The sequence below is a fragment of the Drosophila subobscura genome, chromosome O, assembly GCF_008121235.1.
Source record: "Drosophila subobscura isolate 14011-0131.10 chromosome O, UCBerk_Dsub_1.0, whole genome shotgun sequence".
Classification (NCBI taxonomy): domain Eukaryota; kingdom Metazoa; phylum Arthropoda; class Insecta; order Diptera; family Drosophilidae; genus Drosophila; species Drosophila subobscura.
In genome coordinates, this window is record NC_048533.1 from 17,947,201 (window position 1) to 17,970,070 (window position 22,870).

At 46.0% G+C, this 22,870-nt stretch overlaps 5 protein-coding genes and 1 long non-coding RNA gene across 6 annotated transcripts; 1 reads left to right on the top strand and 5 right to left on the bottom strand.

Annotated features, from left to right (window-relative positions):
• Positions 1-271: 271 nt before the first annotated feature.
• On the bottom strand, positions 272-3,048 carry LOC117896145 (BTB/POZ domain-containing protein KCTD3). Its single transcript, XM_034804218.1, has 2 exons — positions 2,775-3,048; positions 272-2,672 (listed from the first exon to the last, which is right to left on the bottom strand). Exons 1-2 carry the CDS (start codon positions 2,837-2,839, stop codon positions 470-472), a joined length of 2,268 nt encoding a protein of 755 aa, XP_034660109.1. The 5' UTR covers positions 2,840-3,048; the 3' UTR covers positions 272-469.
• A 526-nt stretch (positions 3,049-3,574) lies between these two features.
• On the top strand, positions 3,575-5,604 carry LOC117896128 (L-asparaginase). Its single transcript, XM_034804185.1, has 3 exons — positions 3,575-3,735; positions 3,793-4,019; positions 4,081-5,604. The coding sequence occupies exons 1-3, from the start codon at positions 3,636-3,638 to the stop codon at positions 5,572-5,574; spliced, it is 1,821 nt and encodes a 606-aa protein (XP_034660076.1). The 5' UTR covers positions 3,575-3,635; the 3' UTR covers positions 5,575-5,604.
• A 1,011-nt stretch (positions 5,605-6,615) lies between these two features.
• Positions 6,616-11,575, bottom strand: LOC117896127 (F-box only protein 11). The gene is made up of 4 exons (XM_034804184.1): positions 8,730-11,575; positions 8,494-8,674; positions 7,352-8,426; positions 6,616-7,289 (listed from the first exon to the last, which is right to left on the bottom strand). The coding sequence occupies exons 1-4, from the start codon at positions 10,875-10,877 to the stop codon at positions 7,160-7,162; spliced, it is 3,534 nt and encodes a 1,177-aa protein (XP_034660075.1). The 5' UTR covers positions 10,878-11,575; the 3' UTR covers positions 6,616-7,159.
• A 5,842-nt stretch (positions 11,576-17,417) lies between these two features.
• LOC117898169 (elongation of very long chain fatty acids protein F-like) lies at positions 17,418-18,491 on the bottom strand. The gene is made up of 2 exons (XM_034807377.1): positions 18,124-18,491; positions 17,418-18,061 (listed from the first exon to the last, which is right to left on the bottom strand). The coding sequence occupies exons 1-2, from the start codon at positions 18,337-18,339 to the stop codon at positions 17,489-17,491; spliced, it is 789 nt and encodes a 262-aa protein (XP_034663268.1). The 5' UTR covers positions 18,340-18,491; the 3' UTR covers positions 17,418-17,488.
• Positions 18,492-18,901: 410 nt separating this feature from the next.
• LOC117898249 (elongation of very long chain fatty acids protein F) lies at positions 18,902-19,856 on the bottom strand. The gene is made up of 2 exons (XM_034807496.1): positions 19,593-19,856; positions 18,902-19,522 (listed from the first exon to the last, which is right to left on the bottom strand). Exons 1-2 carry the CDS (start codon positions 19,806-19,808, stop codon positions 18,956-18,958), a joined length of 783 nt encoding a protein of 260 aa, XP_034663387.1. The 5' UTR covers positions 19,809-19,856; the 3' UTR covers positions 18,902-18,955.
• Positions 19,857-21,333: 1,477 nt separating this feature from the next.
• Positions 21,334-22,456, bottom strand: LOC117897298. The gene is made up of 2 exons (XR_004649082.1): positions 22,018-22,456; positions 21,334-21,896 (listed from the first exon to the last, which is right to left on the bottom strand). It is a non-coding gene; the product is annotated as an uncharacterized LOC117897298 (long non-coding RNA).
• Between the last annotated feature and the right edge of the window lie 414 nt (positions 22,457-22,870).

The following is a 22,870-nucleotide window of genomic DNA, read 5'->3' on the forward strand; positions in this document are numbered from 1 at the left end:
ACAAAGAAACAATTCTATATTATATACTGAATCCCCTTCGTTCCAATGTGCACCTTTGATTTTGGATAGCTGTTGGAGTTTATAGATCGCTTGCAGAAGTCTTATGCTCTGAATTTATATTGTTTAACTATAGGGGTAGGGAAACTTTAACTAATTCGAATAATTTTAACTAGAACAAAGGGCTTTTACGATTTTCTTAGTGTACTTATGATCCACAGGTTCTCTGGACATTGCAACATCGACACATCGAGCACAGATCAAATAGAGATTATTTGTTTCAAAAGTTAAATGCCGAATGCCGTCAATTTCTGGTTGTGGCCTGCATGAGTCGCGTCACCCACATGTAGATGAGGGCGCAGAGTATTAACTGCAGGAATACAAATTGAAAGTCGAAGAGCATGCTACACCTATGAAATGTGAATGATGAAACGCGCCCGACAAGCGCCGAACAAGCAGCCGCTTCCACGTTTCATTCATTGTTGGCATCGGGCATCGGAAGTATCACTGGCTCAGGTGCAGCTGCACCAGGACCAGCGCCACCAGCAGCAGCTACTGCCACTGCGGCTCCTCCTGCGGGCACGGGTGGCAGCTGCGGCATGGCTTGCACTTGTGGCGATGGAGGCGGTGCGACGATCGGCTCCCGATTTAACAATGCAATATTGCTGGCCTTCATGCGAGCTATAGAGGAGGCCATTCCAGTGCCGTTGCCCACAACTGATAGACACGGTGACATACAAGGTGTTGAGCATGATGAATTGCTGATTTCACACTGGTCAAGTAGGCGGAGAAGCTCGTTGGTGTCGGGTCCGCCGTTGGTTTTCTGCCGGGGCTCATCCTTGGAGATCAGCGTCAGTGCGGTGGTCAGATCCCACATCTGAATGGCGCCGTTGCAGTGGCCAGTGAGTATAAATCTTGATCCCATGCGCGACGAGACTTCGCACTCGTGCACACAAAATGCTGATATGGTAGAGCTGTCCACGGACCGGATGACACAGACGCGATCCCCATTCGAGGCCAAACGCACGTACAGCTGATCTGTCTCGGGCACGACCTTCTGGACAAAGATCATGTCGTCATAGTCGCCGTAGGGACCAAAATCATTGCCAGCCGCATAGCTGTAGTTCGAGTCGGTGGCCTCCAGTGAGACAATTTTGAAAGAGGCCTCCGGAGTGGAGCCCGGCTGAGTGGAGAGCATTCCCCGGAATCGGGTCAGACCCCAGGTGCGCACATGATGGTATTCGCTGCACACCGACACCAGATACTTCTCCGAGAGCATCACTTTGGTGACGGGGCTCTGGTGGACAAAGAATGTCTCGAAGAGATGTGGTCCATGCCCAGCTGTCTCCGGATGTTGGACGATAATGCGCACCGCTCCCGACTTGGTGCCGTAGGCGATCTCGATCCAATTACCACTGATGCTTGACGTCTTCGGAGTTAGATACACGGAAATGGCGGTAATGGGGTCCAGCGTCACATCCTTGTACAGTTCTGTGACCAACAGATCGTTATCCTTCATGCGGAGTGGAAACTTCTGCATGTCTATGTAGTAGATGGATCCGTTGTTGCATCCCAGCAACAGGAACGAGCCCGCAGAGTCAAACGAGAGAACGGGAACCAAGTCCTGGATTTGCCAGTGCTGGGTCATGGCATGCCACACGCCAATCTTGCCGGAGGAGGACAGGGCCACCAGTTGGCTGCCAATGAAGAACAAATACTCCACTCTCACATTGAGATTAAAGGTGCCCACGTCCGTCTTCTGGCCACCATCCTGTATGCTCCACAGTCTTATCTGGCTGCCATACGAAATGGCCACCATCTTGCTCGGTATGGGCTCTGCCGTCGATGTGTTTACCTTTGAGTTGATCGCTATACGCTCAATGGTGGCATCAATGTGTGGCGATGTGAACACCTGCTGCCAGCCGCTGGAGTCTTTTACACGGTAGCAGGTCACAAAGTGGGCGTAGGCCACGGCTATCCAGTTCTGATGAGCCTTGATGATCTGCACTCTTAGTGGATCCACCCAATGAGAACTTTGGGTGGGGCTGAACACCATGCCAACCTCGTTCTTAAACGCCTTGTTTAGATCCGCCGACGAGTTGCGCGAGTGTCGCATGAAGTCTAGGGAAGGATTCCGAGAGTGTAGCATGGGAGCTGGGGGATTGGAGCTTCCGCTGGAGTTGCCGTTTCCGCTACCCGTTCGTCCCAGGCGCAGATCCCACGAAGAGTTTCGCGAGTGTGTGGCCCGTGACGGCTCTGGCACCCGCACCATGGATCCAGGTCGCCCCACCCCATTTCCCGATGTGGAAGGCAATGTGTCGACGTCGACGGCTGCCTGCACCGCCTCGTTAGAGGGCATCTGCGGAGCCACCAGGAATCCGTAGAAGATCACATCGCCACAGGATGAGTGATTCAGATCCTCGCAGAGAGCCAGACGCTTGGTCAGGGGTGTTATCCCATAGTATTCGGCCTCATGTCGCAGGGCGCGTATTTCGCAATTCTTGATATCGATGTCCTTGGTCCTCAAGTAGTTGAGAATGATGGAAAATAGGGTCGGGTCGCGGTCAATAAAAATGGCATTGTGCTCGTCTCTCAGGCTGGAGATGCGCCCACTGAGAAGAGCCGTGAAGAAAGTATCTGGTATCCACGTAAGCGTTTGCCGTGACGTAGAGAATCTACGGGAAACGGAACGGAACGTTAAATATTGCATGCGTCATCAGCATCATTCGCATATTGCATCGAGAATCGTAATCTGTGTAGTTTCTGTTTGTGCTTACCGTTGACCACCCACATTGAGATTGACCAAGTCGCTGATAGCAGTGGTATGCATAAAGTAGGACATCCCCTAGTCCCAAGCTGCCGCAGCAGCGGATAAGTGTTTTTAATTTGCTTCTATTTGTGTGGCTTCCCTCTCAGCGTTGGCCCGCAACTGCAACTGAACGAACAGGGCAGCCACAAAGAGCGACAAAGATAACGACAAGACGGGATTTCAGTGCCACTTGAAGCGCTGCTGGGGTGCAATTTAATTTAATTTATTTATTTATTTATACTCTGCACAGTGTGACCGCAGAATAAATCCGCAATATAACATATCGATATCTCCTGATACTCACAGATATACTGAAACATACCTTCGTTTTCCAAACATGGCCACCCTGTATTTAAAAAGGTGAACACCTTGAGAAAATCGCGGTAAAGAACACTGTTTTGTAAACTTTTCTGGAAGATCCAAAATTCCTCTGTATTTAAAAACCACAAACCAACACGTTATCTTTCATCTGAACTGCTGCGTTTCATTTTATGTTTTTAAGTAATATACTTCCACTACACCCAAAGATCAGTATAAAACATTACGGAAAATAATATAACTTTTGTTTCATGCTACCTATTTCTTTCAGACTGTTTATATGGCACAGTGGAGTACGACCATTGCTCATTCGTAGTGTAAACAAAAGAAACGTGCTAGCGCTTCATGCTTTGAAAATACTGCACACGTATCTACCAAATGCACTTTTAGTACTTCGGTCTGACTGTGGCGGCAAAATAAAATTGAAAAAACTCTAAAATGTTCGAATCACACTTATTTAAACGTCAACAACACAACATTCAAAATTGCCCAAAAGCAGAGATCCCTGAAAATGCCGGCCAAGAATTGCGAGTGCCGCAAGAAGAAGGAAGTGCGCGTACATGTCATCTACGTGGGCGGGACAATCGGAATGATGCGGAATGCATCGGGAGGTATGAAATTAGGAGCATAACCAATAGAAACTCTATTCGTTACAACTTCTTTGACAGTGCTGGCACCTGCTCCCAAGGAATTGACAGCACGGCTACGCGAATATCCCAACTGTCACGATAAAGAATACAAGTCCGCCCAGGCAGAGAATGCATCCTTTATGGTTCTGCCCGTGGTAGAGGGTACACAATGTCGGGTTCTTTATGATCTGGTGGAGTACTGTCCCCTATTGGATTCCAGTTGCATGGGCTGCGATGAGTGGAAGAAGATTGCCAAGGACGTGGGCGTAAGTTCAAGGTGTATTTTTGAGCATGTTTCACTTTTCAGAAAATATTTCTGCCTCGTAGAATGCTTACAAGTCCTATGATGGCTTTGTTATACTTCATGGCACGGACACGTTGGCATATACGGCCTCAGCTCTTGCTTTCATGCTGGAGAATCTGAACAAACCTGTTGTGGTGACGGGGGCACAGATTCCGATATTTGAGGCCCGCACCGATGGCCGAGACAATTTTCTGGGCTCTCTGCTTCTGGCGGGCATCTACAACATTCCGGAAGTCCTTGTTTTCTTTGGCAACAAGATCCTGCGCGGCTGTCGCACATCGAAGATCAACGCCAACTCCTTCCACGCCTTCGATTCACCGAATCAGCCGCCGCTGGGCCAGACGGGCATTAAAATTGAGATCAACAACCGGCAAATATTCCGTCCCTGCAGCATTGGAGACTTTTCGGTGCACTGCTGCTTGGAGAGGAATGTGGGCATATTGCGCTTCTATCCGGGCATAACTCCAGCCGTGATCTGTGCTTTCCTCAGGGAGCCCATGAAGGGCGTGGTCCTGCAGAGCTTCGGATCCGGCAACATTCCAGCGAATCAGGAGGAAATCCTGGATGTGCTGCGAGAAGCTGTCGGCAGGGGTGTACTAGTGGTAAACACCTCGCAATGTTCCACCGGCCTCGTTTCCCCCATATACGAGTGCGGCCATATTCTCACCGAAATAGGTGTGATTCCTGGCTACGACTTGACGCCAGAGGCTGCCCTCACCAAGCTGGCCTACGTGCTGGGCAAATGCGAGTGGGATTTGGCGAACAAGAAGAAGGTAATGCTGCTGAGTCTACGCGGAGAGTTGACCACCAAGAAGCTGGCCAAGATCAACGATATCGACTTGATTGAGGGCGTGGCACGCACTCTGCACATGTCCTCCTCGGTCGAGCGGGAGCAGATGTGTTCCATCTTCTATCCCGCACTGGTGTCCGCTGCCGTCATGAGCGGAGATGTGGAAAAGCTAGGGGATCTCAAGCAGTATGGGGCTAACCTCTGTGACGAAAACTGTGACGGACGCACCGCCCTGCACTTGGCCTGCTATCTGGGCAAACTGAACTGCGTGAGCTTTCTGCTGGCAGTCGGCTGTAATGTGAATGTCCACGATCGGTTTAACCGCACGCCGCTGCACGAGGCCGTCGACACGGATAACCATGCTGTGATAAAGGCTCTGCTCTGCAAAGGTGCTGTCCTCAGCGACCCGCCCGAGGTGCAGGCGGAACTGCTGCGCGCCCTGACAGAGCGCGGAAAGACCAAACGCATGGAGTCTTGGCGGCTGGCCGGAGCGGATCTATCACTGGCTGATCGCACGGGACGCACGGCACTGCATTATGCCTGCCAGTTGGGCAACCACGAAGTGGTCGACTATCTTTTGCCCTTCTACAAGAATCCCTATGTTAAGGACGAACTGGACATGACACCCATAGATTACGCGAAGGCCGCCCATCACGATCACATTGTGACGCTGCTGCGCTTCAGGGAGAAGAACGACCAGAAGGATCCATGTGCCTGTATAGAATAGAAATCTCAATTAAAGATAGATTTTACACACGTTTTGCTTTTGTTTTTTTGTCAAATTTCAAATATTATTAGCTTATACCTTGTGTATATATATATATTTATATATATATGTATATGTATAATTAGTGGTTTGTCCAAGTCAAGGGCGACGACGATGACGATATTAGCTGCATAGGTAACACATTAAAATAAATCTCTACTTCTTATGTGTATATAGTATAAGTATGTATGTTTATGCATGTATGGATAGAATGTACGTATGCACGTTTAAATGTTCCAATAAGAACTCAAATTAAAACCAAAGTACAAGAACAAACTAGCAAACAATAAATGAAAGGGAGGAAGGGAGGGAGGCTATGCGATAAAAACAAAAATACTTAATACGACACGCTGGTTAATGGTTAAAGGTTAATGGTAAACGGGAGCGGTACTCTCCTCTGCATAATTGTATGTAGTTGCTGTCACTTAGGCTACAGACTTAAATAATAAGTGATTTGCATAATTCGAATACTCGGAACTTACTTGGCTAAATGACACATGGCTTTTGTTTTTTCTTTTCTTTCTTGTTTCTTGTTTCTGTTGTATGTTTTTTGTTATGCTTTGCGCTACGAATTTGTTCTACAACATTTAGACATGAAATATTGCTTGGTATTTTACGCACGGTAAAGGCTTTCTTTTGATTTGTATCTTTTTCTGAGTGCTAGTTTAGTTTTTCAGATAGATTCATATGTGTGTAATACGAGTATACTATATATATTGTGTGTGTGAGTGTGTGTTTGTGTGTGTCTATATGTAGAGGGTAGATTTGTGGGGGTTTACTATAATATACTCGTACGATATATATAAGTTAGTTTTCTGCTGAAGCATTGCCTGCCGCTAATCTAGTTTGTTGTTAATACTTAGAATTGCTTTCTTCGAATTGTTGTTAATCAGTGGCCACCGATTAGCTCCACCCATGTATCTCGCTCTCTCTCTCTCTATCGTCTATGGCTTAAAATATAGAATTTATTTTAGTTTTAGTTGTTTTTTTTTGTTATTTTGTTTTGTTTTTGTAAATTTAAAATCTCTACTAATCTACATTACAAAAATTGTTCTTCACTGGGTTCAAACGGGGCTCTATCGTTCGGGTTCGTCGTCTGCCTCCCCTTCTACGTTTACAACATTTTCCGTCGTACAAAACAAATGCATATATTGTGTGGTAAAAATGTTTCCTTTGCTCCTCTTTGCCTTACTTCGTTGTGACATTGATAGAAAAATTCAAATTTTCTTTACTAATTGTTTCGAATTGTCGATTGTTTTTGTTTTCTTTTCAATTAAAACGTTATAAACTTTGCGTGTGAGTTATTCTTGTGAGTGTGTTAAACTAAATTGCACATTGAGGTTAAATTTTGAATGAAAAAATAATTAATTATTATTTACATACAACAAGAATTGTATAATTGGGAGGGGGCTTGGGCTTGGGCTCGGCTTTTGTTTGAATATTTACAGCAGCACTTGTGAGATGTGCGAGAGAATTGAGAGCATGTTGGGGCTTAACGACTTAGGAGATACACTAGCTTAGGATGATACACTGACTGCTCGCCCCCCTAGTTAACCATAAGCGTGTGCGACTCCATTGGCGCCGCCGAGTCGTACAGCGTATCCGTGTCCTGCGTGGGTTCACCCTGCAGCTGACACTGATTAGACAGGGTGCCAGCACCACAGTCGCAGAAGAAGCTGTGGAGAAGAGTATAATAATGCACTCCACTGTAAGATCATCCTATATGTAATATACTCACCGATCGTGTCGTATAAACTCAACATCATGGCCTGCATGACAATTCTTGATGCAGTTAACACAGATGGCATTCCGGTCGGTGGTGTTGCAAGTCTGACAGCGATAGAAGTCGTGCATGGGAAAGGATGTGTAGCTGCTGATTTTGTAGAGGCACTGGCCACTGGAGACAGCCTTCTCCACCTCGTCCTCGTTGTTGAAGATGTTATTGCCGCGTGTGATGGGCTGAACGCCGCTGGCTAGGCACAGCCCACCGAACTTGTTCTTGAATATCTGATTGTGCTCTAGCGTTGCCGTGGCATTGTTGGTGATCTCCACACCAGCCGCCTGTCCATCGTAGATCCGATTGCGTCGCAGTATTGGATGCGATTGCGTTGAGATCAGCACTCCGGCCTGTGTGTTCCGGAAAATGTCGTTCTCCTCAAGGATCCCCTTGCCGCCATTGAATATACAAATGCCACCATCTCTGCCATCGTAGATCTTGTTCCGCTTGAGGGTGGGATTCGAGTCGGTTTTGATCCAAACACCGGCCATGGCATTGTCGAAGATCTCGTTCTGCTCCAACAGTCCCAGTCCGCCGTTGTAAACCAGGACACCGCCGTTCTGGCCCCCCCAGATCTTATTTCCGCGTATCACTGGATTGCTGCCCGTTCGGATCTGCACGCCCGAGTACAGATGATTGAAGATGTCGTTGTCCTCCAGCTTGCCATGACCGTTGTCATAGAAGTAAACGCCCACCTGCTTGCCCGAGTGGATTCGATTGCGCCGCAGGACAGGTGTGCTGCCAGTGGTTATCCAGACACCGGCCAGCGTATTCGAGTACACCTCGTTCTCCTCTATCAGGCCCTGGCCCTTCTCGTGCACATAGATCCCCCCATGCTGGCCATGATGGATCTTGTTGTGGCGCACAATCGGATCGCTATTGGTGCGTATTTGGATGCCGGCCAGGGCATTGCCATAAATATTGTTGTGCTCGATGAGGCCACGGCCCTCTCCAAAGATATACACACCGCCCTGATGGCCATTGTAGATCTCGTTCTTGCGTATGGTGGGATTGCTATTGGAGGTTATCCAGACGCCTTTAAAGAGAGATGGAAAGTCAGTTACAGTCCCTCTCGGTCATTGGTCATTGGCTTCTCTACTTACCTGCAAAGTTATTCGAGTGAATGCGATTCTCTATGAACTGCCCCAGGCCGTTCTCGTGCACATAAATGCCCCCTGTCTGGCCATGATGAATCTCGCACTTGACAACGGTGGGATTGGCACCAGCCTTCACCTCGAAGCCGGCAATGCGATTGTTGTGTATATCATTCTTCTCAAAGTACCCCTGAAAAAGACATTCGTTTAGAGATTGTTATAGAAGAGCAGATACTGGGACTTACCATGCCATTTTCAAAGGTGAATATGCCCACATCCCGTCCATGGTGAATGTGATTCTCACGCATAATGGGACTGGCAAAGTTCTTTACCCAAATGCCGGCCAAGGCATTCCTACTGATCTCGTTGTGCTCGTACGTGCCCTGGGCATAGTCGGTGACATAGAGGCCCACGTTCTCACAGTCGCTTATGTCACAGTTGCGTATTACGGGATTGGCATTGACGCCGCCCACGCAGACGGCTGCACCCACCACAGAGGTGGAGCGGATGATGCAGTTGTCCACGGTGGGAGAGCAGTTCTCGCCAATATCGAGACAATAGTGCTTGTGGTGGGAAACAGTCGATGTGACCTCCGGCGAGAACTTGAGTGTGAGATATCCCACGTAGGCGTACTTGGCTCCCTCCACGAACATCACAGTGGAGCCGGCCTCCCGTTCCAGGATAACAGATTCGGCCACATTGCCGGGTGCAGCGCCCACAAGTGCCACGTCGGAGTCAATGAACAGATACTCGGCCTTGTAGTGGCCAGCATGAAGGAATATCAGTGGTCCGGGATGCTCCGTCGGTGCCACTTGCTCCTCGTAAATGTTGACCAGAGCATTGACACTTGCACCGCCACCAGCGGCACTGGTATTGGACAGGCCAGCAGTGACGACATTACCAGCGCCAGCGCCGGACACGAACACTCCTCCCGCAGCGGCCCGCTCCTCGGGATAGTCGAGTGCTGCCTGGATGGTGTTGAAGAACACAATACTGCGGCCAGAGCAGCGCTTCTCCTGGTAGCCGGGACGCACATGCACACCACGGTACAGCTGGTGAAAGCTCTCCTTCCAGGGATTCGCATACTCCGACTCCTCCGGCTTCTCAAACACGAACTTGCACAGCTCCGGATTGAAAAGGGGCAAGTCGTACTCGAAGACAGACTGGTAGAGTCGCTTCCACAGCTCGCTGTCGTTGGCGATGGTGTTGAAACGCTTGCACACCAAGGCCAAGCGGCACAGGTCCTGCTCCATCAGATAGGAGAAGATGGCCAGAAGAACTTCATCGGCTAACTCGTACTGCAGATACTGGGCAGCCGTGGGGGATCCACTGCCTCCTGCAGTGGCTGTGCCCCCGCCAGTTACCTCCGTGGAGGGCGCTGGACCCGCATCGCCGCTTTGGGTATACAGGCGACGCGAACGTTTTCTGGCCGGCAGCATGTAGTTGTTGTCCTCGATGGCGGCGCCAACTGGCAGGGCACCGCAATGCTGCTGCGGCACGGAACTGTGCACATTGGGTGGCTGGGCGAGAGTGGCTCCGGTGGTGGGGGCGTTGTTCACCGGGAATGTGGCGCTCGTGGAGGGCGCCTGCACGATGGCCGAGGATGAGGAGGACGAAGAAGTGGATGATGACGAAGACGACGATGTGGAAGATGACGATGACGAGCTTGATGGCGAAGAGCTGGGATTCACCAGGGGCGGTGAACTGCTTGATGGGCCGACGAGTATGGCGGAGGAGGAGGGTCCACTGGAGCACCATTGCTCGTGGCTGCTGGCAGAGATCTTGCGACGCAAGTCATACGGCGACTGATGACTGGAGGCGGCAGCCGCCGCAGCAGCGGTGGCGGACGTTGAGGCTGAAGACCCCGTGGACCCCGACGTTGATGTGGCGCAGGTGGACTTCGATAAGGATCCCCCAGCTGCTGATGCTGCAGCTGCTGCCGCCGGTGATGAGCTAGTGGATGTAGAGGCGGCTGCACCGCCACCGCCAGCGCCACTGGAGCCGGCGCCCGAACTTTCCGTGGTGTCCATCATCTGCAGGGCGTTGTAAAAGTTGCCAGAGAACCCAGAGCCACTGGCTCCACCTCCGCCTCCTCCAGCCGACCCGCTTGAGCCTTGTCCGCTGTCAAAGTACTCGACTGACCCCGAAGTAGATGCTGCACCAGCAGCAGCAGAGGCAGTAGCTGCTCCGCCAACTGCACCTGCACCTGCATTGGTGCTGTTGGAGGAGCTGGCGGCGGCCGATGATGATGGTGATCCACTGGCAACGTTCTGCTGCAGCATGGGATCCATGATGTTGCCCGTGGGACGGTTGGGCATGGCGATGCGGTTGGCACCTTTCCGTCGCGAGCGGCGCACGTAGGTGCGCGACGAGGTAAACGAGGCGCTCGGCATTTTCTTTACCTGCTGCGGCTGCTGCTAGAAAAGATCTCGATGAGTGGTCTGGACCAAGTCTTTTGCGTTTATCACTTCCGTATTCGTCGAGTTTTCACAGTTTTCCAACCCCATATGCATACGCACTCACACTTGCATACACACCGAAACACACACACAGGCACACATTTATAATTCAGCGAAGAATTTTTCCATTCACTCTTTTTGCGACGGCGGCGGATACCTATCGACACTGGATCTACATATAACTTATTTATGGATTGATTTAATTCCGGCCAAGGGATTCCATGCTTGGTGTAATTTATCTGTCGCTCTGCTTCATCATCATCTGTCTGCTTCTTCTTATTGTAAATGAGAGAGTGTGTGTTTGTGTGTGCTTGTGGAGTTTTTCGGGGTTTCTATCCTTTGTTTCTCCTTTGTTTTGTTTTATTTGGTTAGAAGAGCTACACTAGCGAACGCACTGGCTACTGCTATCTCGCTCGCGCATTGTTACTTTTGTTTCCTCTTTGCTTCGTATTCGTATTGCTTCCCGTTCAGCTTTCTTTGTAAGATTTTCCAGAGTATCACTTTCACTAACTTGAACTGCACTGAGCAATAATTGATTGTTGAGCACTACCAGCACTACTCTACGCAATATTATTTATTTTATTTAATTCTTTTATGGCAAATGGCAAAATTAAAATTAATTCGAGAGCGGACCTTTTAGGGTTGTCAAATATTTAAAAGCTATCGTATCGGTTATCGGTTCTTCAAAATGTATTAATTGTATACATGTATAGATATATTTTGGTTGTTTATACGTAGTTGTTTTAATTTAATTCCGCTGGCTGTTCCTAACAGTTCCCTGCGATCCCTCTATTCTCAGCAAGTGTAATGTTTTAAAGAACATCATAACCGTTGTTAAAAAATATAAAACTATTAACAACAACTATGCATTATGCGAATATATTTTTATTTTAAAAGAATATCGATAAATTGCTTTTATCTGATAACTCTGTCAACCCTATGCAAGGTAAATTGACCAGCGAGATGACCAGCGATGGTAGTGACCATCGGAATACTCGATAAGATATACCTCAAAACCCTCAAAAATATACCAAAATCTACCTTCACATTTTCAAAATATACCGTAAATATACCGTAAATATACCGTAATCTTAAATCATATTCAACGATTTTGATGTTCTGTTTGATATTACCAGCTAGCTAGAAGTTTCAGGGCTAAACCTACAATTTCACCCGATTTATCAATCAATTCTCCACAAGATTGGCTAGTTCTCATGACTTTCTTTTTTGAAATGATTACAAATTAAGTATAAAACTTAATAACTTAACAACTTAACTATAACTAAACTTAATAAAAGTATTTAGCAAAAAACCAACAAAAATTGCATAAAACGTTAGGTAACGATGGTACCTGCTCAGTGCAGTTCAAGTTAGTGAAAGTGATACTCTGGAAAATCTTACAAAGAAAGCTACGTATTTGACAATTTGCTTATTCAAATCAATGAACTCGTAGTCAAAATACAAAAGCAAAACGATACGAATCTTCAAGTGTCATAATATCCGTCCATAAATTGAAATATCCACTGGTCAACAATGGGTTAAGTGTTTTCTGCCCATGATCTTTAATCAAATTCCTTGATTTTGAAATTCGCCTTAAAATTACAAGGTAGCTAGTGTCCTCGGCCCTACGAATTAAATTTTCTCCGATTTATGAATCAATTGTTCACAAGATTGGCTTACTCCGATGACTTCTCTTGATTTGATTTTTTGAAAAATACAGTTTAATCGGAAAGTGTCAACAAAATATATAGATACAAATTGCTGCTCACCACACAAAGAACGGTAGGGAACGTAATCGGAAATGGAATATAACGAATGGCAAGGTAGGAGGCAACGGGAAAGGAGTCCCGATGTTGCGAGAGGATATTCCACCACACAAAAGAGAGAAAAGTTCTTCGATTTTCTAGTATCGTTGCGGTAATTGGAACTATCGCATGTCTTACAGAAGCCAGCTAATAGTTACACACCACTCATACATCTATAGCAGCCAGCTATGAAAATGTAATAGTTTAAAATTGCAGCTCTATATTTCCTATTTGCATTGATATTTACATTTGCTTTACTCGAGTAAGGAAATAAATAAATATGTATTTCAAAATACTTTAATTCTGTCCTAGTCTCCAATGTAACTAAAAAGTGTTTATAATCCCAAATTTAATAAGTTTTACATTAAAGTCCACATAGAGCTTAAGCCATCCAGTTTCAGGTATACTATCAAATTTGACCCCCAAAATATTTAGCAAAAGGTCTGAGCCTGAGACTGCTGCAGGCCGAGGTCTTTAGTTGGCTGTAAAGCAACAATTTAAGGTCGAACAAGTCGACAAGTCAGCAATGTGGAGCTGATGGTGAGTGGGTGGTGGCGGTAGCTCTGCATGGCGTTTTGTCATTGTCATTGTACGAAATGTTTTGACGGCTTTATTCAATTTTCAGCATTGAACTTTCAGCACGCGATCTCTAAGGCTTCAAATTCCAGCTGACCGTCAAACTGAACTCAATTCAAAACGAGCTCCATCCGATATTCTGACATTTCCGTGAACTTCCCAAAACTACATATACTCACATGCAAATTCATTTCTTAGCTTTAAATTATTTTACGCCAAATTCGTTGCCCTCTGTACATCCATGTGTATTTATGTACTTATTAGGTACTCCCCTACCTTCTCTTGGGGTTCCAGTGACAGCTGTTCAAACATTCACCCACTGACCCACACCCACATGACTAAGGGCCCGCATCTATCATGGTAATAATGGGGAAAATGTGCTCCAAAATGCCCTTCGTAGCTAAAATTTGTTATATTATTTAATAATATTTAATATTATTGTATGTAGTACATATTTTCATCATTGGCTTCTTTGCTGTCCTGACACCTCTCTTGTTACAGACCCCCTTTTTAGACTCTTGGTAAGGACATTTGATATTCGGCGTGTCCTACGATAACGTTGTTTTATTTTTTCTGCTTTGAGCCCGCTTTGCTGTGTACTATTTTGCTGTGTGCGCTTTGTGCTCTCCGTTTAGTGGGCATTGTGCTGTGTCTGCTTCCTTTTTTATCGCTCTGCCGGCAATGATAATGGCAGACGCATCCCTTTGACACGCCACTCGTAGAACTAGGAGATGGGCAAAGAAGAAGAGCATCAGCAGCAGAAGCAGCAAAGAGCACTAGCGCTAGCCGTGGCCATATGTTCTCTATGGGCTACCCCGAATACCAAGGCGGCCCCCCTTGCCGTGACCTCAATAATAATTTCGTCTAATTGCTTCGTAATTATGCCGCGCACATGGTTTTCTTGATTCGCCCGCTGTCGGTAATTCACTTCGCCCCTCGCCACCACAAAGCCACCATCACTAGCTTCCTTTTACATTCCCTTTCCCTATCTCTCCGGTCGTGCGTGCTCTGCTTAGTTGGCTGGGGAGGATGTGCTTGCTGTTGCCTGGGCGGTGCAAGTGTTGGTGTTGCCCAGAGTCCGGGCTCCCGGCCGACCCGAGGCGGCCATTTTGGCATGCTATTATTTGTCTCTTTTGTTTTGCGCAATTTTTCGTCATTTGCTTCATTTTCTGTCATTAGAAGCATTTAACTTTTTGCTGTTTTGCCTCTTTCCGATTTGCTTTCATTATTCATGCGGCGTTGGCTACGACTACTGCCACGGCAACGCTTTCAGGCAGTCAGGTCTATTACCGACATGGCCGACTCACGTTTATGGTTATTGCAGTCATGTCTGAATCTCTCTGAAAGTTTTCAAAGTTTAAACATTTAATGTGTACAGCAAAAATAGTAGCCAAAAGCTTAAAGCATGCAACTGCAATTCAAGACTCCGACTCGCTGTATTTAGGAATCTTTCATTCGACAGTAATTGAATTATTTCCAATTCTCTGTCTTTTTCGCTCTCCGAACTACTGCCTGTCACGTTCATTAAAGGTCTGCTTTCCATCTTTAGTGGGGCCTCAGCTGGCGTACATCCAGAGTTAAGCAGCGTATCAATGTGTGTCAATGGGTTGTTGGCTTCAATTGAATTCTCTTGCCTGCTTGCAACCCGGGCCAAGGACCGCGGTCTGTGTCTACTTTTATCCCATTCAGGTGTGCAGCACATGTCAAGTCATTTAGTTCGTATCACTCACATTTTTAATGACAACTAAATGCGAATGTCATTTGGAGTGGGGCGGGACCTTCCTGTCCCGCTACACAGCATCATTCTGCCGATTCACATACAAATGTCAGAATGTATACCACTGATGGAGTGGGGTCGGTGTCAACTGCGTGTCTCGCTCTTTGGGCACAAGTACGTCTAATGCGAAAAACTTTTAATTGAGTTTAAAATTGTATGAAGAAAGCAAAAGGACGAACAGCAGGACCTTTGGAAATCGGCAACCGTAATTATGCTCCAGTGTGTGCCGTATACATACGAGCATGAACATAAATATGTACGCAGTTTTTGAAGTGTGTCGGTTTCAATCTCGGTAAATTGCCCATGAAATATTAACTTTACCATAATGAGACGCCATTTTTATGCCTCCCAATTTGGCTAACAAAATGTGGCAGGGATGCGAGTGTGTGCCGCCGCCCTCCGCCTCTCCCACCCCTTTTCCGGGCCTTATAAATTGTCGGTTTTATGTCCTTAGCCTTTAGCTGGATAACATTAATGCACCTGTCCCTACATAATCCAATAAAAAACAAAAAAGAAAGAGAGAGAAAAAGTGGCATAATCCTTCTTATTCAGCGGTCAAGCACCGTACATAAAGGACCAATTCTTTGACCCAATTATGGCCACGGAATTGTGACACATTGAGGCCTTCTGTTTCTTCCGTCCGCTCCTTTGCCCTTTCCCCTCTCCCCTTTCCCGATTTTATCTGGCTCCGAATGAAAAATGACTCAATTTGCAATGGCCGACGCCCACTGGCCCTCCCACCCAAACACTTGCTCGTTGGCGCCGTCGTTTCTTTTGCAACGGTAAAACTCCCACCTTTAATAAGAAATAATTTCTTTGCCCTGCGATAGTTAGTGGAACATGACTTGGCTTAAAGGTCCTATATAGCACAATTTCTTTTAATTCAGCACGGACAATGGCTTTTGGTAAATGTAACTTGCCACAATGGGCCACGGCAAAAGAATAACCAGAAAGAAGTAGGCACAGGAAGAAAATAAATAGACCTATAGTCGGGAATTGCTTACTTTTAGAACGAACATAATCTAATATAAATTTGATGGAAAAATATATACCAATTTGAATCAGAATAAACTATGAGTGAAGATGCAACTTTGTATTCATATAGACTCGAGATTTGCTTTGAAAATTGCTGTTTTAGGTTTCTCTTCATGACTCTCAGATAATTGACACAGCTGTAAAAATATGTGTTTGGGATGATCGAAGTCGTTCAACCTTCGTGGTATAAATATTTTAGTTATTTTAGGTCACATTGTTGTCATTGTGTAAAAGACATCACTAAAGTTCCACAAAAGGCACACTGAACAGGAGATATAACTATTCGATATTCCTGCAATTCTTCAGGGCTCTTTGAAAATGAAATCACTTGCAAATACTCTTATGTAAGTTCTCGGACAGATGGACTTTTGTGTAATCGACAGAGTATAGTAAAAGCCTTTATGTAACCAGCAATTGGTTATCAAAAGAGAATAACAAATTGTGAGCTGCAGTCCCGTCTTGGGGAAAACCAAATTAAAGGCAAATAAATGTATCTTGAGATCATAGAACAACAGCAACAATCCACTGGTAACTTCACACAGATGGCTCTCTTCCATATAGCAATTTAAATAAATAATGATAACTATTTTGAGATTTATTTTAGGGTCGTGGTCGCCCTTTCTCAACATGCAAGGGGTGTGCATAAAAATAGCAAAATGTGAAAAGCAGCAGGAAAGGATGAAATAAACTGGCCAGGGTGACGGTGTGTCCTGGGTCCTTCTTAGGTCCTAACAGAACTACACAATGCACGTTTAATGTCATTTAAAACGGCAATTACTCAGCACGCTCTCCAGCTACGGCTCTGTCTGCGGTACCGCAACAGAATATTAGGAACCGAGTGAGGCCCAATGCCCAGGCACACAGCGGACCTAGAGCGAGGCGCTTGGCGTTGCACTTGACTGTGCCTTCGGCTTCGCTTTAATGTCACTGCATGGCCGCAATTATTCAGCAAGCACTTCGCCTCTGATTCGCCGCATGCGATTCTCATGCAAATGGAGGCAGGCAGAGCCAGGCAGGCGACCCTTCCGGTGCCATAAATCGACGGGTCTGGCCTGCCGTGGCCCGGCCCAGTCTTATATTCTAATTAAAAGGCACATGGAAATGCAGAGAGAGAGAATCCAAATCCAAACACGTACTGGGGAAATGCAGATCACGTGCGGCCCACAAGTAGGTTATCCTCCGGGTGGACTGCATAAACAGAATTATGAGCGGCTGAGCTGAGATATAACCCTGGGGATGTGCACCTGGAGTGACATTTAAGAAAGCTTTCGCTTGGTTTTCCAATGTATTTTCCGAGCACATTTAATTACAGCTTTAATTCGTTTAGGGAATATGCAAATTTGCGTTTGGAATCAATGCGCTTTACCCTTGGGCCTGACCTTCTTCTGACGAATGTACGTGTTTATGTAGAATTTGGTGAACATCACAAACATGAACGCAGACATGGTGCAGATCAAGTAGATGACGCCGCGAGATGCGTTGCAGTTGGGCTGGAAGTAGGTGTAGGCGCAGTGCAGGAACATCATCATGAACTGCAGCAGCTGTGTGAGGGTCAGGTACTTTTTCCACCAGAGACTCTCCTGAACATTGCGGCTCTGGGATGAGGCATAGTAGTAGCCATACATCACGATATGCACCAGAACATTGAACATGCAGATGAAGTAGACATGGCCGCCATGTCCGTAGAATCGGATCAAAAAGTGCGTTGTGACCGCCATGAACACGTGATGGAAGACGTGCAGGAAGGTGATCTGCCTCTGCTTCTTACGCAGCACAAAGAACACAGTGTCCATCAGATCGAGCAACTTGTTGAGGTGGTACAGATACGACAGGGTACGCTCCGACGTCTTCAGTGGGTGATCCTGCGGCAGCGATGTCATACAGCTCAAGTTGTATGGCCTGTCCACGAATATCAGATGAATGCCCTAGGCGGTGCAAGAAGAACTTCAGTTACTAAGCAATGGCTTCTTGGCCAGCTTACGCTTACCCATATTAGCATGAACGTGTTGTACAGGACCTGGCCGATGTTGTACACCTTGAGAACCCCTCGCAGCTGAAGTGCCTCATACTTTGACATGAACTGACCCCCAAGCTTCAACACAAACAGAAGATAGAGAGCGATAATGGTCGCGATGGGCCAGGCACTGTTAATCAGCGGCAGCGGGACAGGATCCGCATATGGTTTATCGAAGACCTCGAACATTTCCGTGCCGTGCTTAAGGGGCTCCGCCAGAGACTAGTCGTGGAAATGTACCTTTTGCTTTATAGTGTTTGGAATTGATGAGTTTCTCATTGGCAAGTGCATGCAAATTGTGTGCTAATGGGCAGTATGGAAATTCGATTGCCTTCCAGTGTTGCAGCAATGCAAACCGAATGGAAATGGACTTCAAAGCCTCGGAAACTAACGTTAAATCAACATATTATGTAGCTAGTATACATATGTATTTTATGATCGAGGTCAATCAAGATTTATCGGGAGATTATATTATATGTGCATATATCATTATGAGGCGTGAATTGATTTGCATTGGAAAACTGAAAAGAAATAATGTCCATGTCAAGTGTATACAATCTGCAATCATTACGGCAAATTGTCTTGTAACCATACTAATAATTCTCAATTATTATGAATTTTGACAGCATTGTTGAGTCCATTTATTAAAGATAAATAGAAGAAACATTTATACAATCATTTCTGCAAATATCTAAATTATATTTCAAATCGGTTTTAAAAGATTTCTTATTGAATTGTGTAATTTATTGAATTTAATTCGCTTAACAAATATTTGACTAATACATCTGAAGGCTAGCTCCAGCAATCATTTCATTTTTCGCTCGGACGCCTTCTTCTTGGGCATTATGTAGGCCTTTATGTAGAAATTAAGGAACAGAATGATGAATGTTAATGCGACGAGGCCGCCATAAACTGGTACCGTACGGGATGCATTGCAGTTGGGCTGGCGCAGGGTGTAGATGCAGTGAACGAGTATGATGAAAAACTGGGTGAGCTGAACGATGGTGATGTACTTCTTGAACCAGATATTAGCTTGGGCATCCTTGCGTACGGATGATATGTAGTAGTAGGTGTACATTACAACGTGCACGGCGACGTTGAAGAAGCAGAGGAAGAAGCCATGGCCACCGTGTCCATGTAAACGGATGTACAGCAAGCAGAAGTACGGCATGAAGGCGTGATGGAAGATGTGCAGGAATGTTAAGTGCCCATGCTTCTTGCGCAGCACGAAGAATATGGTGTCCAGCAGATCCAGTAGCTTGTTCATGAAGTACGAGTAGGTCAGCCATCGCTCTGTGTTCTTCCACTCGTGATCCAGTGGCAGGTTGGTAATGCATTTGAGGTCGTAGGCGTTCAGCATAAAATGCAGGCTCTGTGGGCACACACAAAAACATTATTGCCTGGAGTACATGGAGTCTGTGTAACTAGTCTAGATCACTCACGCCCACAAGCATTATGCCGTTGTACAGTATTTGCACAAGGTTGTAGACTTTGATGATGCCGCGCAGATCGAATGGCTCTCGATTCTCCATCAGCTTCCTGCCCACCTTCAGCACAAAGAGCAGGTAGACGGCAAGTATGGTCAGGGTGGGCCAGTGGCAGTCCAACAGTGGCGCCCGAAAGGGATCAACCGGTGGAGCGTTCAAGATATCAAACATTGCGATTTTTGGTGCACCTTGGGTGTCGGTGCTTTGGCGACTAGTCAAAACTCGGCCACACAATGCTCGACAATGCGTCTATAATTTACATGTTGAATTAAAGCATTTTCACATTTGGGTTCGACTCGGTGCACTAGTCTGTCATTGGTATTAACACAGCGTAATCGAATACGGCAGCTCAATCTATTACGTCTTAAAGGTAAGCACTTATTCCGAAGGCCTCCACGTGGGGTAAGCATGCCAGTATGATGGGATGATGTGTTGGTGTGCCGGATTCCCAGTAAATGCTCCAGGCATCGCCATATTTGTGGCAGTGTTCTCCCTTTAATCAATACATACCAATAGAGCGCGACTTTCCGGGTCCTTCGTAACTTTAAACACGATTATGGGAATTCCATTAAAAGTTTTATACGGGCCTGGGCTGTGAAAATGTTTGAAAATCACGCACACGCAAAAATGTAGAGTGGGTGGTGTGGGAGGAGTGCGGGCACGAGTACGAGCTGTTGGTACACAAATAGCGCTGCAGCGGTTCCAGTAAAAACGGATGCGGAAATGGGATGTAAATAAGCACCGCCATTGCACGCACATCCTGCACAACAAACTGCAAAGGCCAGCAAATTCAGTACTAACCATTTTGTTGCACACAGAATTATGTGTGTACATTGTACACGTACATATCTATAACACTGTGTCCGCAAGCTAACATTGCATAATTGAACAAATGAACCAATGTGAGTGTATACCCGTATATACATACATATGTGCATATGTATGCCAAGATCAGCTTAAAAGGATGTAAGGGTGCGAGTAATTTAGTACTCGGTAATGTAATGCCTTTTAGAGAGCCACAGCACTTTTTACGGAGGCGACTGTGCAGCTTGCCTACTGGCCACAGCTATGCCCATGTTGGTGGACGCTACTGTAAAGCTCTGATCGTCAGCAAGCACAACTTGAACGTGCATGCGTGCATTTCGCAAACAAAGCTTTTTCTCCACATACAATTCCAAGATCAGAGCTTCATGGAAAGCAATAAAATACAATGTAAACAGGAATTAGGTAAAGCCAAAATGTGCTGCGGATTCTTCACATGCTTTCAATGAAATTCTGTTCATACCCAATGCCGTGCATGTGCTTCCATTAGTAGTCGTTGCCAAATTGCTCAACTTTTTAAGTGCTTTGATTTGCATTGAGAGTTTTTCTGAGGCAAGTGAGGTAGGGTCTCGGCCTGCCCATTAAACAGGGCTTGGCAAGTGCATCTCTGTCCCTATCTCCATCTCCATCTGTAGCTGTATCTGTGGCTGTACATTCAGCTGCAGCTCTGTGGAAGCGACCTTTGGTGTTGGGGCTGGTTTGTCGCTGGTTTAGTCCCGACTCGTCTTCGCATTAACGCCATTAGGCCAATTTGGCACTGTGCCCTGACCCCGAAAGGCGCACGGAGAACTTTCCCAAACAAAGGTAACAAACTATGGCCACGATGCCGATGCTGGCATAGTTTTTTCCCATCCCAGCTGCACATCCGTTCCATTCCATTCCCCTCCACGCCACGCTAGGCCACGCCACTCGCATGCCAATGCACGTGTAAATAAAAGTCAAGTGAGAAAAACAAATAAATTAGAGTCGCATCCTCTTCTTGTTGGTCGCCGCTGGCTGGCAACGAACATTCCTCTTCGTTATTGCGCGACTGGCTTTAATTACGACACCAGGCAGGGGGCGCGGGAATGGTGCATCTGCGTCCCAAGCCAAGGACCCGACTGTTGCCTCCGCTGGCTCAGCATGTTCAATTTATGTTTATTTGAAAACTGTTGCACTTGACTAATGTTCTGTATCCGTCGGCCGACGCTTCATGCCGGGACATCCTCTCGCAGCTCTGGCGCTGACCTCCCCATGGTCTTTCGCCTGTTGCTTGATCAAAAGCCATTCTAAAGGAGGGATTACCGCTTAACAAGTGACTTCAGCTTAACTTTAGAGCAAAGTACCCAAGGAATATGTCCTGTTTCTGCGCCTTCAACTCTGGGGATGAGTCAATCGATAGGGAAATCGATCCATAGAACACCCGTCCAGCCTTGGTCATTTGGAGCACCATCCAAACTAAATTTGATTGTAATGGACGGCGCATTTGATTTATTAGTTTTCTCATTAAACAAATTGTCGAACAATACAACACAAGAACAATGCAGCACACACGTGTGTGTGTGCTCACTATACTTACGCTTATTTATGTAGATTGATGGTCATTTCATTCGTGTAAACACATCCATTGACGCAAATTTGAATAAACATTTTCATTAGCAAAATGTCCATGAGTCCCTGGAGACTGCCTGATGGTCGATGTCCGGATAGCCATCCAGGCCTGGCCCATAAAATGATGAGCCATGGCAATCACTTGGCTTCAATTGGTTTTTGACTTGAATTGGCCGCTGAGCTCGTCTGGACACATGGATTCTGGCCTTGCTTATTTACGATACAGTCCTGAATTTCCTAGCCAGGCACAAGTGGTAGGTAATTGGCCATAATCATTCGATAATGATCAGGTGGCGTTTCCAATGGCTGTGCTTTATTAGAAGTGAAGTGGCTAAAGGGCACTGGCGCATTGACCTTTGGGGACGCTCAAATTAGTTGAAGAATATTTCTACGAACACTAGGAAATGATTATTGCTAACTATTTCGCTGAGATCGGTAAGATAATGTTAGATACCATTTTCGATACCAAACAACACATAGAGGCGTAAATTCGACTATAAACTGGCTGCATAAAATGTATGGGCGATTGGCTCCCAGGGGCTCTCATTGCATTTTTATCGGTATAAAAATAAGTAATTGTTGTCAGCTTTGCTACACATGCAAATTTAAAATTTTATTTATTTATTTATTTTTTTTTTTATTTAATCGCTACAGCGAAATTGGTTGGTCGCAGAGATGAGTCCGCATTGACCAGATACTTCAGTTTAGTGTTAAATATTATAAAAAAGTTACTGAAAATTTTGAACTCAAAAAAGAGTTGTTTGCCGAACGAACACTAGAAATAGAATGAAGTTTTATTTATTTATTTATTTTTTTTGATA

Coding starts and splice junctions, on each gene's coding strand:
- LOC117896145 (XM_034804218.1), bottom strand. CDS start 2,839: ATGTCCTACTTTATGCATACCACTGCTATCAGCGACTTGGTCAATCTC. Junction 2,673..2,774: donor CTCAATGTGGGTGGTCAACG/GTAAGCACAAAC, acceptor CGTTTCCCGTAG/ATTCTCTACGTCACGGCAAA.
- LOC117896128 (XM_034804185.1), top strand. CDS start 3,636: ATGCCGGCCAAGAATTGCGAGTGCCGCAAGAAGAAGGAAGTGCGCGTA. Junction 3,736..3,792: donor GATGCGGAATGCATCGGGAG/GTATGAAATTAG, acceptor CTTCTTTGACAG/TGCTGGCACCTGCTCCCAAG. Junction 4,020..4,080: donor AGATTGCCAAGGACGTGGGC/GTAAGTTCAAGG, acceptor TCTGCCTCGTAG/AATGCTTACAAGTCCTATGA.
- LOC117896127 (XM_034804184.1), bottom strand. CDS start 10,877: ATGCCGAGCGCCTCGTTTACCTCGTCGCGCACCTACGTGCGCCGCTCG. Junction 8,427..8,493: donor TCACTCGAATAACTTTGCAG/GTAAGTAGAGAA, acceptor CTCTCTTTAAAG/GCGTCTGGATAACCTCCAAT. Junction 7,290..7,351: donor GAGTTTATACGACACGATCG/GTGAGTATATTA, acceptor TCTTCTCCACAG/CTTCTTCTGCGACTGTGGTG.
- LOC117898169 (XM_034807377.1), bottom strand. CDS start 18,339: ATGTTCGAGGTCTTCGATAAACCATATGCGGATCCTGTCCCGCTGCCG. Junction 18,062..18,123: donor ACACGTTCATGCTAATATGG/GTAAGCGTAAGC, acceptor TGCACCGCCTAG/GGCATTCATCTGATATTCGT.
- LOC117898249 (XM_034807496.1), bottom strand. CDS start 19,808: ATGTTTGATATCTTGAACGCTCCACCGGTTGATCCCTTTCGGGCGCCA. Junction 19,523..19,592: donor ACGGCATAATGCTTGTGGGC/GTGAGTGATCTA, acceptor GTGTGCCCACAG/AGCCTGCATTTTATGCTGAA.